The following is a 20012-nucleotide window of genomic DNA, read 5'->3' as shown; positions in this document are numbered from 1 at the left end:
ATTATCTGGAGATGTACACTCTGCGACTGAGGGAGTATGGTAAAAATATTGCTTCAGGGAAGCCCTATTGAGCAAGAAATAAATATTTCCTCTCTCCCTCCCTCTTCCCCAGGAACAATTAAGGACGCTTATGAAGCCAGATCAGGGTAACACAATCAGTGTCTGAAAAAGTTCTTATAAACCAAAGTTGCCATTATCTGAAGTGTCTCTGAGGCAACTGGCCTTATTCAGACACAAGAGGCTACGAAACAAGCTAAATGTCTCTTTTGAAGACTTGGGTGTGAAAAGCAGTCCTGGGTGCGAAGAAAAGGAAGCAATGCAAACCAATTTACAAAGGTCAAATTGACGTGATTTCAAAAGGAAGATAACCTGGCAGCCAACCAGAGCTTAATACTTAATATCTCTTAATATCGCTTAATACTTAATATCTCTCTGTAAATTAAAAGGGTCATCATCTGTGGCGGGGAGAGGAACTTTGAAGACCAGAAAGTCAAATATCCATTCTGGCATAGATAGTACAGACAGCCATCAGAAACCTGAACCAACAGTCAAAGAGGAAAAGAAGCTTCTGCCTGTCCTGCGGAGTTTGCTTAACTCTCCACCTCATCATAGTATTCAGATGCATGTGACTTTTTTTCAGTTTAGAATCTGCGGTTAATGTGGTTTCTGATGGCATCCACGATGTCATTCCCATCCCCACTCCTACATGCAGCTTTTAAGTATTACCTTTTAACAGCAAGCACCCTCCCCCCACCTCCCTCCCCGCCCCTTCTGCTTAAATCCTATAAGGTGTTTGGGGTTTTTAGTTTCTGGAAATCGTTTCTAGATGTTCTTTTAAGCCAAAATAACAGCACACAAGAAAGAGGCTGAGACCTCCAGGGAACTCTAGAGCAAGCGGCCTCAAAATGACAAATCTCTTCTTTTTTTAACCTTGAAAACGAACGGCAGCCCAAACCCTGCAATTTTCTCACCGCCGCTCTTTCCCCCAAACTGCCTCGATGCTTGTTTTGTTAGGTCTAGTTCTACCGTGGCGGGAAGGAGGGTTTCTTGGAAATTTTTCTAAAAGACGAGCACCTTCCAGACCTCTAGTCCCTGTTCGAGTATAGACCCTTTTACCAAAACAAAAACAAAAACCCCAAAACAAACAGTAAGCCAAGAGCCCCCACCCTGGTCACACTCGAGTGCCCAAACTCTCCTGAGGTTACAGGAAAGAGGGTCCCAAAGCAGGTCCTCTAGGCTCGCAGCAGCCCCTCCTCCCGCCCTGGGGGGCCAAGCGCCCCGCGGCTCCGCTACTGGGCGGGTGCCCCCCACCCTCTAAACCCGGGGGGCCAAGGGCACGCTGCGCTCTGGGGTTTGTAGGGAGAGTGCAGGGGCTGTCGGTTCCGCACCCCACACGCCGGGGTGCACAGACCCCAGGCCGCCCGGATCCGGGTCAGGAACCCGTTCTCCTCGCACCCCCACCCCCACCCCCACCCCAACCCCGGCAATGCAAACCCGCAGAGAAGCCGGCGGGAGGGAGTTACCCGCCGAGGCCCAGGCGCGAAGACCGCAGAGGCGTGCGGAGCTCCGCGGCAGGGGGGCCCCGGCTCTCCGGCCGCCCGCCGTCTCTCACTCCAGCCGGCCGCTGCCTCTCCCGCGGCGCCTGCAGCATCGGGCCGCCGGAGCCCGCGGCCGGCGGAAACCGGAGGAAGGTGGCCCGGGCCAAGGGCAGCGCCCGCACGATTCCTTGTCCGCCGGTCAGGCAGGGGGAGCCGGGGAAGGCGCGGCGCCGAGCGGAGTCCGCCCGCCCGCTGGGGTCCGGATCCCAGGCGGCTGCGCTGAGCGCCTCCGGAGCCTTGAGGTCGCTGCTCCCGTTGGGCTGCTGGCGCCGGATGCGCGGGGACCACGGCCGCCCCCGAGTTCGCCGAGGAAGGTGCAGTGCAGAGCGGGGCTGTGGGGGCTCCGCGCTCTCCGGAGCAGGGAGGCAGGGAAGCCGCCGAGCCCTACCTTTCGGGCTGGGCGGACACCAGCCGCGCGCCCTGGCCGGGCGTCTGGGACGGAAAATCACCACGACGGGAGGGCCGGGGGGAAGCGGCGGGTGGCTTCAGGACAAGGTAGGAGGATCAGGTTCCACAGCCAAGAAGACACTCCCATCCCGCCCTGGTGTTGTTTGGAGAGCTGCCGGGACGAACGTGAGGGGCGGCCAGGGTACTCCCCTTCCCCGCCGGGGTGGCGGGCGGCTGGAGTAAACACATCTGCTTGGCGCACCGGGGACTTCTGTGACACCAGGCGAGGCCGGCGGTTCGGTCCCTAGCAGAACGGGAGGGGGTGTTCAGAGCTCCAGAATTCCCGGGCTCTGCCTTTCAGGGACGAATGTGTTAGTGTTTTTTATCTTTTGGAGATGTTACTTTAGGGAGAAGAATGGGATGTGCATTTTCTTTCTTGTTAAAGTAGCGCTCTTGAGAAAAGCATTCTTAATAATGTCCGCATACTTTTTATATTTCAATGTTTGTGAAATAATTCATTGTCTAGCAACATTCAATTAATAGCTCCAGCCTTTGCATACTAAGCATCGTAATCACGCGCCGTCAAATGACCCCAGAGAGAAGAGCCACAGACTTGGGTATAATTCAAAGTGGCAATGTGTCCCCGCACTGAAACAAAGCCCTTCCTATGTGATGGACCTTCTGGCATTTGTGTTAAGTTTAACAACAGCTCTAGGAGGCAGCCTTTGTTCTTTTCCCAGTTTTACTAAAAACAAACAAAAAATGGAAAGTGTTCAGAACATTGCTAGCTCTTTCCCTTCCTACGGATTGCCTTTGAAGTAACCCACACAAATTTTGTAATTTTAAAGGTGGCTCCTGGGACATCAGAGTAGTGAACGATGTTTAGGGAATTTGCCCATCTAGGCCAATTTTCCTTGAGGTTGCTTTGCTCTTTTAGTTTCTCCTGAGTTCCATACTACCCTTCTCTTGTTCATGATCTTCAGAATTAAACCAGTGTTACACTTCATCCACTCTGTCCTTTTTAGGATTTGGGGATCTGCAAAGTCATGTGCTCAGGGGAGAAGCCATCTGCTATTCTTAGGTGGCCTTTATGCTGCTTTATAGTAGTGGCCAAGAAGGCAGCGGTCACCCTAACCTAGGTCAAATTCCACCTCTTCCTTCCCCTGTCATGCCTTTTGACCTTGAGCAAGTGGCTTCACCTCAATTTACTTCCTTTTTGTCTCCTGTAAAAGTGATATAAGATGACCTATCTTCAAGGGTTGTTAGGATTACAATAGATGATAATCTAAAGAATTCTTGGCATAGTTCTTGGCACAAAACCCATCAGTTCAGGAAATAAGAATATTATCTACCAGTCATTGCCCACTATGTCAGTTACCACCTATGTATCATCTGTGTTCCTCCCATCCATCCTGCAAGCCAGAATAATCTCATCTTGGAAATGAAGAAACAGAGTTGGGAGGTTAAGCAATGTGCCCAACATCATAGTGCCTACATTGGAACTATGATTCAAATGAATGGCCACTGAGACCAGAATTTTTAGGCAGTGTACATACATGGCTGGGCATTTGCTAGGATTCTATGGATGATGCAGTCTCTGAATTAAAATCACACTGTTTCATAGGATATGGCCTCTGCATCCCTAGGGACAAGTAAAAGCTATGTTCCCCACACTACCGTAGGGTGCCATTCAGTACAGTATAGAGAGAAAGGTTAAAGAAACTAGTACATCCTCCTCAATTCCCATGTAAGTCCTGCTTTCCAAATCCTCATGTTCCTCATGTCCTGTCCCAAGAACAGGCTTTTGGGGCTAGGATTGATGTGGGACTGTCTACTTCATATAGAGGAGACCTCCTCAAAGTGCTGTGCCCTCAGCAGAACAGTCACCTCAGGTAAACCCCAGGACTAGAGACACACCCATTAAGTGACAAGAGACCACTTTTTTACAATATCCCCTTATACATTAATAGTAAAAAGAAATATTCTTTTTTCCAACATTTCTCAAGGCTTGGGTTGCCCAGTTCTAACCAGTAACCTGGCTAAAGACCGATTTTGACCAAACTAATCTTTTTCACATACAATTGTGCCTCCCACTCTAGGTGAAGACTCTGCCAGCCTCTCCTGGCTGTCTTGAGGTTTTATCCACTGTAAGCAGTTATTTAAAGAACACGTGCATCTCAAAATGAGTAAGCAACAGGGAGTAGGCAGTCTAAATCCTAACTTAGAGCTCTGACTGCCTACGGCATGGGAAAACTGTTACTTTAGCAAAAGGCAGTTTAGTTCTCCTAAGCAGTGCCATAACTTCTGCAGTGTCTCCATTTCAGAGCAGGATCTCAGTTCTGGGTTTACTTATGTAAATAACTTTTGTGTTGATTTCCGCCCCCAGCCCTGCCCCCCATATTGTGAGTGCTTGAAAAAGCAATGCGGGTCTATCAGAAAGCTTATATGCAACTTCATAAACAACAGTGTCTTCTTATTCTACTAGTCCCTGCAAGGTTTCAGAATTCTTAGTAGCCCGCCCAGTCCCAGGAACTGTATTTTACTCTCCTTCCACAAGCTGGAGAATGAGGGGAGGTGGAAGGGGGAAACTAGGGTTCATCATGTTTTAAACACACAAACATATAAAATATCTGTATGGTGGAACCTCTATTAAGATGACGGACAGAAAACAATTGCAGTTACAGTATTATGAAAAGGGTTCATATTCAGAATATATCAAGAATTTCTATGGATCTGTGAGGGAAAGACAACCCATTTAAACACAAGACACAGGTCATAAGCAAGCAATTCATAGAAGAAATACAAATAGTCCACAAACAGGTGTAAAGATTTTAGTATCTTTTTATAATAGGATTGTTTAAGAAAATGTAGACAATAAGGAGAAATCAGATTGGCAAAAACTAAGTTAATGAGCTTAATGAGTTCCATCAAGGTGTCAAGGAAACCATTCAAAGAACAATGAAGTAGAACTTCCTCTTTAGAAGGCAATGTGGTGATTGCTATCAAATTTACAAGGTTGTTACGGTTTTGAATGTCAAAACCCTAACTAAAGTTCCATTACTTTCCTTCTTAGAAGACACTTTGGCCTCAAGCCAAGCAAAGTCGGAAAGAACAGGAAAGAGGAAGGGTGGGAAAAGACACAGGATCTCTTGGGTGACTCCTAGTTTTCCTGGTCCAGAAGAGGGCAACCCTTCTGTTTACGGAGTAGCTCCCAGAACAAACCCTGGGATGGTAAGGCACCTCCTGCAGTTGGGTGGGCTCAGTCGGCAAAGCTACTGCATCTCAGAGCAGCTTACTCAGAGCTCTTAATTACGAGAAGTGTTAGAAGCCTGGACCACAGTCCTAGCTGGTGGGCCCTGCTCCCAAGAGAGGAGAGAGATGTCCCATCCTCCCGATCTATCTGTGGAGATGCTCTCCTAATTTCTACTCCAGTCATGTGACTGATTATTCTGTCAAAGTATTACAGGTAACTTTCCTTGGGAGCATTCAGCCCACTAATTAACACTTTAGCTAACCCCTTTGTCTCTTAGCTGGTTTATAGAACTGAACTTATGCTATTTCACTTCATGAGAATGTTTTTATTGGATAGATCCTGAAAAGCGGAACTGCTGGGCAAAGCATACATGAAACTATAGATATTTTTCTACTTTATATTTTCATGTTCAGAAATTCACACTTTAAACAAACAAATGAACAACAACAACAACGGACCTATTTTCAATAGCACTCCTGAAACAGAATGCAAGGTGGAGTCATTATAGTGAGCTGTGAATGGTACAGAGGCTTCTCTACATTTCCCAAACTTCAGTCTGCTATGAATGCATGTCACCTTTAAACCAGCAATTCCATTTTTTAGGACTCCATCTGTAGAAATGATCACATATAAATACAAAAATATGAATAGGGATGGTCACAGCAGCATTGCTTATAATGTTTAAAAACAGGAAAATAGTGCCCAAGAATAGAGTGACTAATTAGACTGTGGTATGTCTTAATAATGAAGGCAGCCAATGCAAAGCTATTATAAATGTGTATATACATTCAGTTCACTAATGTGATAACAGCTATAGTATATTGGCTTTAGAAACTCTACATTAAGAAACTATATACTGCAAAAAAAAAAAGAATAAAAATAGACTTAAAATTTAGAAAAAGAAACTATATACTGAATGTTTATGTAGCATATCATAGATGCTGTTTATTAATATCAAGCAGAGAAAGCACCACTCATATATGTGTATATATTATGAATCCATAAGGAGTGCATGAGATTTAGAGAATGGAATTATGGACACAGAGAGAAAGTAAAGGAAGGTTTTTGCTTTTTATTCTAAATATATCTGATAACTTCAACTTTTTACAAGGTACATAAATAGTATTTGTAATTTTTTAAAAGATGCAAAGTTATTTTTATGTGTTTGGGAAAGGAGATTAATATCCCGAAATGAAAATTTATCAGTGTTTAGGTACAAATTCAAACTCTCTACCTTAGTGATTCCCTGCCTGTGTAACAACTCTACATTCTATGCAACACATTTTCCCCCAATCAGTAGAGACTAAAATAGAAGCATCGGGTGAAAACAAAATAAAACAAAATCCTTACAGCCACATAGATGGAACAAGAAGAAAGCCTATGTGAATCGTGTTTTTATTTTGCAGTGACTAGGCATATAAGAAGCATAAAAAAAAAGGTTCATACATTTGATTTCATAAACATGTAGACCTAAGTGGCAAGATATACTGAGAAATAAAAACACAAGCTGGGTAAAAATATTTGCAACACATAGAGAATGGTTAATTTTCTTATTTTACCAAGAGCTCATAGGGGGAAAACCCCAATAATTTAATAGAAAAATAGGCAACTACAAGGGCAAGCAGCACTCTGAAGAGAAAAATAAAACATACATTAATTAAACAAATATGTGTGTCTACTATGTGGCACTAAGGTAAGCAGGTGTAGAGAAGTGAAGGAAACATAGTAATTCCTGTTCCCATGCAGCTTACATTCTAGTAAATTTTGAGGAGTCTTGACTTCACTGATGGAATTTAAATTTAGGTCTAATTTGTACTTATTAATAAGTTTATTTGTACATGATTTCAGACAATGTGCATATCCTTTGCCCTTCGGGGCTGCCCTTCCCCCCAACACACACTTATTCTGAGATCTCTCAAGGATTCACTTACCATTTCTATAGAGGGACTTGGGAGTCTTCTATTGCAAGCTCTGACTACTTTTTTATTTTTAATGTTTTTGGTTTTTTTTTTTTTTAATTTCTGAGAGACAGAGAGAGAGTGAGCAGGGGAGGGTCAGAGAGAGAGGGAGACACAGAATCTGAAACAGGTTCCAGGCTCTGAGCTAGCTGTCAGCACAGAGCCCAACATGGGGCTCAAACCCACAAACCGTGAGATCATGACCTGAGCCACCCAGGCACCCCTCTGACTGCTTTCTTAATTCTCAGTCTTATACATCCCGCTGCTTGCAGAGCATTCAGTTCCACATTGCCAGCATCTGCTGTATGCAAAGTATTTCACAAAAAGCAGTCAACAAATCTAAAGCCAAATGTTTAGTCTTCTACCCTGACCAGGTTTTTCTTTCAACTTACTCATTTTTGTTACTGATAAAGCTTTCTTATCACCCTCCCTCTTTTAAAACCTTAGAATCATCTTTGATCTCTCCTTCTTTCTCTCCATCTTACCTGAACTTCCATCCTTCATATCATTAGCACACTTCTCATTGAGTCATTAAATATACACTGCTCGCTATATGCCAGCCACTGTTGGAGGTCCTAGGAATAGTCTGCCAGTGGGAAAACAGGCAAAACTGTTTGCTTTCCTGGAGCTTATATTTTAGTAATGGTGTCCTGCAAGTCTTCAAACGTCATCTTGTTGAGCCCCTCGTCTTGAATTCACTTATGTTTCCCTCTTGCATAGTGTTTATTTCACTTACCCCAGACCTACATTCATTCCCTGAGTTACCCTATCAGAGACCCCATCACCTGGAGCAGCTCTCTTGTAATGATATCCTAGGGATCCACAGCTCACTTTTTTACTTACCAGTCTTGAGCAGATCTCCCACACTTGTTTTAGGCTTCTTTTCCCTAGAGCAGCCTGCGTCCCCCCACCCTCACCCCTCTAGAACAAAAGACAGCATTGGACTCCACCTTCTCTGCCTCTGTCAGTCTTTTGAAAACAAAAGCAGCACATGTTGAGTGAACATGAATGAAAGCCCTAGACAGATGTGAGAGGTCAGGTGAAACAGAAAGTACATTTTTTTTCAGTACTAAGGAGGGGCTTTGCTGTTCATTATCACATTTCATTGTAACAAACCTGGGAGTTAAATATTATTGAGACAGTATGAAGAGAACAAAAACAGGAACAAAAACAGTTTCAAAGCTAGGTCGGGTGGGCCCAAAACCCTGGCACATACATTCATTTGGCAGAGGGAAAGGAATCTAATGTTTTTGCTTGGAAATCTCTCAACTGACCCTGATATACACAGGGGAAAAAAAATAACTGAAGAGAAGACTATAACTTAATTCCCAAGTTTCTAGATTTATGATAAAATAGTGATCCATTTGTATGTATTTTTAAAATTTTCAAACTAAACTTCAAATTTCCCATTATATTACCATTTCTATATTTACTTAGTAGAAATTATGTTCTTTTACTGTCCTTAAAAATAAAGATCCACCAGGGAGAGGCCTAACAAGTAAAAACAGTGTAAGGCAGGGTCCAGTGGGCTTTCCTACTTCTCTTTACAAATATTATTTCATAATGGATCAGATACTTGTTTTTGGAATTTAGTAGCCTTTCCCAAACTGTGTTTCTTTGGGAGATGTTAATCTGAGTTTAAAGAACAAAAGATTCCTGGACAAATAAGATTGAGTGAGTTATAACCCCACCTGAAGCTACACACAATACATATTAGCATTTTCAAGACAACAGTAAAGATTGGTGTTTAACTTTACGTAATGGTTAAACAAATTAAACATGCTTGTTTTGTGGGGGAAAGACTCTTTTCTTCAGTATTCCAGTGTAAACTACGTTATCTCCCAAAGCCAGTTACAGAAAGAAATAAAATTGCTGTATTTTTGATTCTCTGTATATCCACGTAGAAAACCAAGGGCTGTTATCCTTTCATGATCAACCATGAATATGAAAGCTTGGACATGAATGTCACTTACTTCATGAGAAACATACTTAGAAAAAAATTGCATGGCAAATTTGCAGTGACAGATTTATCATAAAATCACCACCATATTGCTCTTAGACCCAACCAGTTATCAGCATTATATAACATTTTATTGTTTAAGTAGAATAATCTGTCATTATTATAAACTGTGTGTTTTGTTCAGATGTAAAAAAACAGGTTCTGGTCAAAATTCAGGTTAATGTGAAATAATTTTGTACCTTTTTGCCAGCTGGCTTTTCTTCATCTCTTCTGAAGTAGCTAACACAATCTAAATGCTCTAATGTCAAATATTTTGCAGTTAAAATCTTAGTACAATAGAAATTACACTAGCATCAAATGTCTACTTATTTTCAGCAAAACTTTATGATCATGTTAATAGTGGAAATTGAATTTGATAAATACATATAATTTAACATTGATTCATTCATTTTTATGTTTATTGAGAACCCACCAAATACCCAGTACAGGAGCATTTGAGGCATTGGATATGCAGAATTTTAGACATTAGAGCTCCTGCCTTGAGAAGTCATACCACAGGAACAGGTATTCAGACTACAGATGCTTACTGAGGTTCTCTGTGTCTCCTTCCTGCACTGGCGAGGTTCTAGGAAAACAGTGGTGAACAGACAGATTCCTCTCCTTGATGATGCTTGCAGACTTGCAGACACAGACACTATTTATCAGGGTACTATAACTGTTAGACACAAACAGAGTACGGAAGAAACTAGAGAAGACAACTTTCTGAGAGCATCTTGAAAGGTGACATTTCTGATTTGCTTTATGCAGAAAATAATCTTTCTTGTTTATTTTTTTTCCTTAGGGATTTTCCTTACCTAGCGTTACCTTTGCTTAAAATAAAGGAAGCATGTACTCTAAATTTGCCAGAAGAAAATTTCTATCCAAGGATTCTTATCCACTGAGATGTGGCTTTTCCAAAAAGGATCTTTAGATATCTAACATGCTCATGACAATTACTTGGTGTAGCTCCAAGTCCTAATTCAGGTTATTGGGCACCAGCCCAGGGTTTCTGTAGAACTAGCATATGGCTCAAGGATTTTTATTTCTAACAGGCTCCCAGAAGTTGCTGATGCTGCCAATCCAGGAATCACATACTAAGAAACATTGTTTAAGAACTTAAATATACCAACTTCCCAAGTTGAACTCATTATTAAAAGACTGTGAAGCAGATATCTCTGTTTCATAGGAGGAATGACAAGGCATAAGTTATTTTATAAAATGAAAATGTAGGTAGGCAAAACTAGGAAAAATAATAAATATTTCATATCCTAAATGCAATGATTAACTTGAAATCAGAAACTTCCTTCTATCACTGATTTTCCATATTTGAAACACTCTGAAATTGAGATAGTTCATGATTTGACTTGAAATAACTCTTTTTTTCCTCTCCCATAAACAGATGTTTTAGAAATTTGGTTAAAAAAATTATGTCCAAACAAGTAGTGTAATATTAGATTCTGTGAATAGAAGGCAGCACTAAGTATGTAGGGGACTATGTTATTTCCTGTGAATGAGCCTCTTGAGAGACAAACCTCTAAGGCAGCATCAATAAAAGCAAACGGTTACTAGGATAGTGGTGACAACCCAGAAGGCCTGGTAACATGAAGGGACAGAGATAGATAGCTAAGATGCTTTAAAGGAGAAAATGAAAGTGGAGAGAATCTATCAATCTACCTACAGTCCAAAAATACAATGTGCCTAATATCAAGAGGACTACACCAATATGCTGTTATTAACAGAAACATCGTAACCACATCAAGAAAAGTATCTATGCTGTATTACTTACCCCTGCTGCTAAAGTTTGTTACTACAAAATACACTTTATTGGCTTAAAATGACACAACTTAATTTTCCTACAGTTCTGGAGATCAAAAGTCTGTAATCAACATCAATCATCAAGGCTGGGTTCCTTCTAGAGAGGTGGTGGGGGTGGGGAGGAGGATTCGTTTCCTTGCCTTTTCCAGCTTCTAGAGGCCACTCGTGCTCCTTGGCTTACGGCTCTTCTACCATTTCTGGGGCCTGCAGTGTACCATCCTCACATTTCTTTGTGACTCTGCTTCTCTCAACAGGTCTCTCTACTCTGACCCTCCTGCCTCCCTCTTCTAGGGACCTCGTGACACTGAACCCACCTGGATAATCTCCCCACCTGAAGACACTTAATATAATCATGTCTGTAAAGTTTCTTTTGCCATTTAAAGCAGCTTATTCACAGTTTTACAGGATTATGAAATATACATCTTTTGGGGGGGCATCGTTTGACTTCCCACATATGCCATTTAGTTCTTCTGGTCAAAGCCCCTTGTGGTAGTGTTTTCAATGTGGGGAATTGTATTTTCAGGAATAAATTAATAAATGGTGTTATATGCAAGAAAAGGACCACAGATCACTCATTCATTCACCAAATATTTGTGTTCACCATGTGTCGGGCACTGGGCAAGGAGCACTCTGGAGATACAGATAAGAGTAACTGAGGCTGTAGACTGTGATGCTTATGAGACAGGACTCAGAAGTCTAATCATCTGATTTTGAATCCCGGCCTCACCATTCATACACTGTGTGATGTAAGCAAACTACTTAATTTCTCTGTGCCTCAATTTTGTCACTTAGGAAATTAATATAGAATTAGAACAGTCCCATAGGGCTATGACGATGATTTGGTGAGATTCTAAGTAACACCTTTGGCACATTGGCTGGCATACAGAGTTCCATAAATGGGAGCTTTGAGGCAGAGAGCAAGGGAACAAAAAATAGAGAGCACGGAGTATATAATGGCCACAGAGAGCTTGGAAAGGCTTTCCAAAGCTAGGTCTTGAAAGTTCAGTTTCTTCTGGGTAGAAATGAGGGATGTGCAGTGAGAAGACACAATGAAGGATTTAGAAACCATGAGGAATGGCTGAGGAGACAGGAGGAATTTAGCTGGGGGAGGAAAAGGCTTAGGAGTTACATGAGAACTGTATTTCAATACCATGCTTGGGCTGTTGGCAAAGCAAAAGAGATGAGGCTTATTTTACTTCTATCCAGAAAAAATATCCAAGTCCAAGTGGAAATGGCAAAAGCATTGATCTCAATATGTGAAAGGACTTGTGAATAATAAGGAGTTCCTTTTTAAAAAAATTTTTTTGAGGATGACATAATCTCTTCTCCATGCACCACTAACTGTCCAAATACACTGCCTTCTTTATGGGGTGGTGTGTCGTACACCCATTTTCTTCTTTCTCCTTGTCAATAGAAACGCAAGTATTTTCAGAAATCAGTGGACCATAAACTTTAAGGGAGGCCGGGCTTCTGCCCAGCTCTAAGGGAGTCAACCAGGGTTGGCCTGAGCCAAGCATGGTAACCACTGCCTTTGTCATTACTTAGGTCGGAAAAGCATATGCTACTCAATTCTTGCTAATGAGATAGGAAAGAAAGGCCTTTGGAAGAGTCTTCATCTCTTCAAAAGATAAATGAGGGAAGTAAGTACTCTCTTCCTCTGTTCCAGGTATGAGACATCGTTGTGTGAAGAGGTGATACCTGGAGATGTGGCGTCCATTTTTGTCCACATCTGAGGACAAAGCTAACATCTGAGGAAGTCGAAGCAAGAAGAGAGAAAGGGTTTGGATCCTTGATGAGCTAGATGAGCTGCTTAATTAACTGACCCTGAAGTCGTCATATAGTATGTCATTCATTATATATCTGTAATATATTCAAATATACTCAGTGTTAAAGCCAGTCACATTTTCCCTTCTTACTGTCCAGAAAGTGCCCTGCATATACAACTAGCACTATAGAACCTTGACAATCCAGGTTCCCAGCAGAAAATAAGCACAGACTGTCTATTGGTGTTATCAAAATACTGGCTTTGAGAAGGAATTTTGAATGAAGATTTCTGACCTGATTTTCAGGTAGGAGATTCTGTTAGACACACTTTGGGTTCATTTTTATTCTCTGAGTGTCCTCAGCTTTATCTTTTGGATCAACTCATATCATTATTGTGTTGTGTACCTACCCAGCCAATTACAGTAAACACTACAGGGTGTCTGCTAATGGAATAGGTTGCCTCCATTAACTAACTCTCTTCCAGAATTAATTCCTGCATAGGCAAAAGGTTAATTTTCTAATTCCTAAAATAGCTATAATTCTGTGATACCCATATTTGTAAGCACTGCACTAAACTCACTATATATTGATAAACCAATTCATCTATTACAAAAATTGAACTGAGAGATAGGCAGGAAAATATTAATAACCAATTAATAGAAGCTGCAGGAAAAACTTAGTTAATAAATGTTCTTCCCCTGTGTGGAAGAGAGAGCTGTCCCTGATTTCTGCTAAACGTCCTTTTTGGACCACACCCCCTTAATACCCTTATAATCTTCTTAGGCTCCTCACTTCCTTTTCTCTTCTGCCCCCTCTATCTCATCCTCATGAGTTGAAACAGCTTGCTGCCCATTTTAGGTTCTGGAGAGGGACAACGCCTCAGAGATCACACTGATATGCTTTTCTCTTCTCATGTTGCTTCTCTCTATGGGTTTTACAGGACCTACATCTGCCTTTACATCTGAATAGAAGTAGTTTCATTCTGAGCCACATCCTTGCCAAAGTTTATTGAGAATATCAATAAAGAACAACATATTTGTAAGAATCCTTTCTTTAAAAACTGGACAGTGTGAGAAAATGTGATGTGTCCTCCCCGAGTCTAGGGAAGAATGTCGGTCAAGTCAAACTTTAATTACAATGTCTGAGTCAATGAAAAGACCAGTGTTCCCACTTCTCACAGACCCTTTTCCAGTTAGAAGGCAGTGGTTTCCACAATTCTGCAGCTGTGTTTCCATCACCTTTGTAGAGTTTACAGGATTAAAGTACATAAATCATATTTTCTTATTTTCTATATTATAGATGCTTTGGCATTTGGGCCCTCGCTGACTGGTGTAGTATTGTAATTTCTAAGAAATGCAGGTTTCCCCCAGTGTCTGAAGGTAGAGTACTTCTATGAAAGCTTTCATGAGCCGAAATTTATATAGAAAAAATTTTTGACCATCCCTAGACCCCAAAAATAACCTCTCTTAGGCTTTTCAGATACCTTAGGACATATCGTGTTAGCAGGAGCACAAAATAAATTTCAACAAAGCACAGATGCTCACAGACACTGTTCAAAGCTGTGGTGGTTTCATGCTGAGAGGCTGAATGTGGTTCCGGGGGAAGGAACTGGGAGGTGCCCCTCTCACTGCTCAGTATATTCTGCCTCTGTATTGGCTCCCTGCAAAACAAACACTGTATGCTATTTTCATTTTTATGAAATTGAAAGTCCTCTTCAGATTGTGTTCTGTTAGCGAAAACAGCTACTAAGGTATGTAGCTCTTTCGTAAAAGTGAAGTGCCCTAACTCAAACTTTCAAAAAGTGGGAATACTTGTATGTATTGGGTCTGAGTCCCATTTTTGGAACTGAGCTCCTAAAGCCCTTGGAATTTCCTAAGTGTTGAGAGTGACAAAGGTGTCTTTTGTTATATTAATGAGGTAACTTTAGGACTGAACCTGAGGAGGGGGCTGGTTGCCAGGGAAACCAACCAAGTGATTAGAGGGTTGGAATTTTCAGTCCCACTCCCAGACCTCTGAGAAGGGGGGAGGGGCTGGAAATTGAGTTCAGTTACCAATGGCCAATGATTTACTCAATTGTGCCTATGGAGGAAGTCTCCATAAATTCCCAAAGGATGGGGTTGAGAGAGACCTTCCAGGTTGGTGAACACTGTGGAGATTTGGGGAGGGCGGTATATTTGGACTTGGAAGCTTCACTCCCTTCCCCCATACTCTGCCCTATGCATCTGATAACATTTTGGGATGATGGGGATTTGTGGGGTCTGGAGCCCATGGTCATGAATGAATTCGTGGAGGTGTCTTTGGTGCAAAAAGGTGATTTTACTGAAGCGTGGGGACAGACCCTTGGGCAGAAAGAGCTGCACTGTAAGTGTGGGGGGTGACCGATCTATGGAGTTGGGCGAGAGGGAGTTTCCAAAGAGATTTTCACAAGCTAAAGACTTACTGGAGGCCTAGCTAATGTCAAGCTAAGGTTTTCCCCCTAGTAAAGCATTAACATGAAGACAGTAGGGAGTTCCTGGATTTTAGGCCATGATGGGATTGCCTTTTTCTGGCAAACTGGTAGAGACTCTTATCATTTTGACCATTTGTTTTCTTGTCCTCTCCTCTTCTTGGGTAGCTTGGGTTGTCCAAGAAATATCATATATGTCCCACCTGGGGTTGGGGGTGCTGTTAGCCTGCACTTTGCCCTCAGCTTGCCTCATGCTCCCTCATCACATCTCTCTGTCCCTGAATTATATTCTTTTTTAATAAGCTCATAATCTAGTAAGTAAAATGTTTCTCCGAATTCCATGAGCTGCTCTAGCTAATTAATAGAACCCAAGGAGGGGGCTCATTTGACTGTCCAGTCTATAGCCGATAGGTCGGAGCATAGATGACCGGGCTGGACCTGTGATTGATGTGTGAAATGGGGATGGGGGAGAAATCTTCTTCAGCCCTTAGCCTGTGAAATCTGAAGCCGTCTCCTCTTTATTGTGCTTTTTATTTATTTGTTTTTTTACCACTTCAAGATGGGACTAGGTAATAATACCTGCCCAATTTGTTCTCAAAATGTTTTTAGAAAGCAAAGATGTTACTAGACATATACTAATGCCAGATTAAAAGCTTCAGAGACTCAAAGCCCCCAAATGTTTCAAAGCCCCTTCTCAATATATAATGCTTATAAAAATAATGCTTGGTCATAATGTAAATGGAAGGGAGGCCTTCAAGATCCTAATTTTGTTTTCACATGACTTCTATAGTTTAAAAAAAAATTTTTTTAAAGGGGTCACCTGGGTGATTCAGTCAGTTAAGCATCTGACTTCAGCTCAGGTCATGGTCTCGCAGTTCGTGAGTACAAATCCTGCCTTGGGCTCTGTGCTGACAGCTCAGAGCCTGGAGCCTCCTTCAGATTCTGTCTCTCCCTCTCTCTCTGCCTCTCCCCCACACTCACACTGTCTCTCAAAAATAAATAAACACTTAAAAATTAAAAATATATATGCCAACATGTTTTTAAAATGTTTGGTACCTCTGTTTTTCTGGCACCCTAAGAATGTGCTCAATCTGCCTTTGGATAACCAGGTCCTAATTAAGCATCTAATGTGGGAAGCCCTATACTTTATGCTACATCATGAAATCAGGTGATATGACAGTGAATGAGTGATGGGCTTCTTAATTAATTCTGCAGGTCCTCAGGAAGCATTTCTCTGAGGAGGAAACTTTTAAGTGGAGGCCCAAATAGTAAGGAGAACCAAGCTGTGTAAAGATCAATGGATGAAGCAATCCAGGAAGAGGAAGTGAACGAGAAACAGGATCCTGGAAATCAAGTAACTTCCCAACTCGTCACCGAGACAGACATAGCACCAGCTAATTTTAACCCAGTGTGTTTGTTTCCTGCTGTACTAGCAGTGAGAACAGAGTGCTCTGAGAACGCAGAGGAAGGAGTGATTAATCAGAGTTGAGAAATGTACCAGAGTTGTGCCTAGCAGGGTCTATGAAGATGTAGAGCAGCACTGTGAGGATTTAAATCCTGCCTTCACCACAGACGCCTCTTAAAAATAGATTGGGGCCCCTCTCCACATATGCTCAATCAAAATCTCTGAGTTGGCCGCCTGGACTTCTGTTTTTAACAAGCCTGCAACTGATAGGGAGACATTTTGGAATCCTTGGTTTAGAGAACAGGCCTTGGAGTCAGATGACTTGGACCCATGGCGTAAGTGCCACTTTCTTCATCTGTGACGTGAAGGTAATAACACACCCTTCCTCACTGGGTAACTGTGAGGATGGAAGGAGGAGGGAGTATTTGTATTGTGTCATCTATCATGGTTATTGGAGGAAAACCACAGCTGCAGAGGCAACAGTGAAGAGCTGACCGACTTGTCACATAATGCAGCTCAGAAGCTTACCTTCTAAGAGAAGTGACGGGGCAAGTTTCCAGCTGTCGGGATAGGTCGGGGAGACAGAAAACAGCAGTAAGAGCTGGGGTGGAAGCCAGTTTCCACAGGGGGCAAAAGGACAGTGAACAGCTGTGCAAGCTGTCAAAGCTTTGTAGGAAACAGCTGGCTTTGTCTCTCCGGGTTTTTCTTTTCTTCTTTCCACTTCCTCTTTTCAAATGCAAATTGTTTAAAGTCTTTCCCACCCTAAGATCCAAGCCTAGCCCTTGGGTAAATCAAATGAAAAAAAAAAAAAAGGAAAACCCCTGGGAAAGTTAAGGAGTAGTTGGGCCCAGTGTATCAGAGGGAGATCAATACTGGGAAATCATGGACAGACTCAGAGCCCCTTCTACAGTCCATACAGACTGAAAAGTGCTCCCAGCAACCACTAGTCTGATGGGCCTGAGGAGGGAGGAAGGAAGGCAGTGATGTCTGCCCCCAACCCCTTAACTGTAAAACTGTACATCCCGTCCTAAACTAACATCCCAGAAACCAACACTCGACCCAACAAAACCACTTACTTTGGGATGGACCCCAGAAGAATCACTTTCAGAAAATTCTTTACCAGGGTCAATGTTATTTGTAGATGTATGAAAAGATGCCTGGCTTTCTAAGCTCCAGTTAGTTTCAAATGTATATAAGATGATGGAAATTCCTGTTGGAGGAATTTCCTACCTTCCCTACCTTCCTCCTGTAGTTGTGGCCAAGTTACAAATTCGGTTGTCATGATTGCAGTGTGAAGGGGAATGAATGGGGTTCAGATTCTGTACTTTGTGAAATAAAGACTGGGAGCAGGACAACATGTAAGAAGGTGCCACTCACATACTGCCTCCTGCCTTCCAGAGACATAAGGAGCAAGAATAAGATGACCGTGGCTTTGGGGTCAGCCAGGCCTGAGTCCAGATTCCTGCCGTGTTCAGTACTAGCTGGCTCCTGGAACAAGATACCTTTGCTCTTAGAGTTTTCTTAATCTGTTACAGGCCAGGCACTCTTCTCTGAGCCAGTAGCTGCAATAAATGGTCATTCTCTAGCCATCCAGTTTTGGCTTGTGATCAGTTATCTGATCATCTAACCTACTGGAGGCTCAGATAGTCTTTGTATTGTGAAAGCAGGTAAACTTTAACAGCCAAAGCTTTTTAAACAACATATCTCAGTTCAAATCAAAGAGACCACTTTTTATAACTGGGATGTCTGTGTGTGTCTTTATATTTTATACATATGTTTATTTATAAATATATATAAGTGCATATATATATATATACATACATATATATAAAACACACACTACCCTATTAATGCCAAGAACATTTAAGTTTTTGCATTTAGTCAGTGCTTAAGGGCTAGTTCTGAAAAGAGAGCAGTCCTTATACTTTGCAGTTTGGTTCTTTTATATGTATATAAAATAACTTGTAAAAGAACAAGTAAGTCTGAACAAGAATTCTGGACCAAGAAAGAAAAATAAAGAAAAGTTGCAATATGGAATCTAAAATGATCAGTTGAATCCATATGTGTCTTAACTCATGTTTTGAGGGTCTTTTTTCCCATCTTATATTTCAATAACTCCTCATGTGTATGTGTGTATGTATACATTTATACATACACATATATATGTGTGTGTGTGTGTGTGTGTGTGTGTGTATGTTATTTGTAGATGTATGAGAAACCACCTCCATTTATAAGCTCTAGTTAGCTCCAAATATATATAAGATGATGGAAATTCCTTTGTGGGAATGATTTAATCATTTTAAGCTCTATCTTAAATAAATACCTTGTAAGCCATATGATGTAAATGATATATATATATATGTATGTATATATATATATATATATAAACACACACACACATATATATATACATCCAACCAGACACACACATATATGTAGCAGACATATGTCCTAAGCTCTTTAAAAGTATTATCTAACGTAATTCTCACAACAGCCCTGAGGCTCAGAAAAGTGAACTCTCTCCTCTCAGAGTTTGATAACATCAAGTTTTGGAGTAATAGCAGAGAATAATATCCTCAATTATCTGAAAAGGGCATTAAATGCCTCTTTCATTTTCAGTTGCTAATCTGTATGAGGCTGGAGTTTCTTCATTTATTTCAACCAAAACAATATACAGCAACAGATTGAATGCATGGGCACATGAGAATCTAGTTGCCTGTTAAGCTAAATATTAAAGAGATTTGCAAATATATAAAACAATGTTGCTCGTATTACAGTTTTTTTCTTTTGATTTAGAAAGGGTAATTATTTTTCATAGTTTTACATTATGATAACATGCTGCGGGCTTATTTTTGTTGTTTTAAATGAATAAATATATAAATGTAAAGATTTAAATTTTTTCTCAGTTTTTCTTATATGGTAAGTATTAAAAGCATAAGTACTGTATCAGTCTTAACTTTGCATAGAGAGTGGCTAGTTGGGAAATTTTCATATTTTTTAGTAAAGCTCACTTTCATTTTTTTTTTTTTAAATAGGGTTCACAACCAACATGGAGCCAATGCAGGGCCCAACTCAGGTCCTGAACTCATGACCCTAAGACCAAGACCTGAGCCGAGATCAAGACCAGACGCTTAACCGCATGAGCCGCCCAGGGGCCGCAAGTAAAGCTCATTTTTTGAAAGTGACTTTGGGAAAGTTATTTGAACACTAAGTGCTTCATCAATAAATAAATATGTAAATAAATAAAACAAGAATGATGCGACATTATGTCCAGGAGTCAGGGGATTAAACAAAATGATATTGTGAGCTTCTTTTTAGCTTGAAGTTTTCATGATTCTAAAATTCTTATCTACTGATAACTCTGGTTAAACCTATTGAAGGCTTAGC

General features: G+C 41.3%; 2 protein-coding genes across 4 annotated transcripts in view; one reads left to right on the top strand and one right to left on the bottom strand.

The window, feature by feature from the left end:
* The window catches only part of ST3GAL6 (ST3 beta-galactoside alpha-2,3-sialyltransferase 6), a 64015-nt gene extending 61765 nt beyond the window's left edge, over positions 1-2250 (bottom strand). For 2 of the 3 annotated variants that reach the window (XM_039221225.1, XM_039221227.1), the window contains exon 1: positions 1524-1608. The gene's annotated coding sequence lies outside the window, so the exon portion shown is untranslated. Of the gene's footprint in view, positions 1-1523; positions 1609-1986 lie in introns of those variants that run through there. The other variant, XM_039221226.1, reaches the window with a different exon arrangement.
* LOC120223196 (translation initiation factor IF-2-like) lies at positions 1487-19701 on the top strand. The gene is made up of 3 exons (XM_039221231.1): positions 1487-2093; positions 12677-12850; positions 19661-19701. The coding sequence occupies exons 1-2, from the start codon at positions 1487-1489 to the stop codon at positions 12703-12705; spliced, it is 636 nt and encodes a 211-aa protein (XP_039077162.1). The 3' UTR covers positions 12706-12850; positions 19661-19701.
* The last annotated feature ends 311 nt before the right edge of the window (positions 19702-20012 follow it).

This window comes from Hyaena hyaena, unplaced genomic scaffold, assembly GCF_003009895.1.
Source record: "Hyaena hyaena isolate Hyena2069 unplaced genomic scaffold, ASM300989v1 scaffold_969, whole genome shotgun sequence".
NCBI lineage: Eukaryota > Metazoa > Chordata > Mammalia > Carnivora > Hyaenidae > Hyaena > Hyaena hyaena.
This window is presented reverse-complemented; position numbering and strand designations above follow the sequence as displayed.

Bases quoted from the DNA above. Each gene is read 5' to 3' on its own strand.
- LOC120223196 (XM_039221231.1), top strand. From the start codon at position 1,487: ATGCAAACCCGCAGAGAAGCCGGCGGGAGGGAGTTACCCGCCGAGGCC. The intron at 2,094-12,676 runs GTAGGAGGATCA...CCTCTGTTCCAG, and splicing joins GCGGGTGGCTTCAGGACAAG to GTATGAGACATCGTTGTGTG.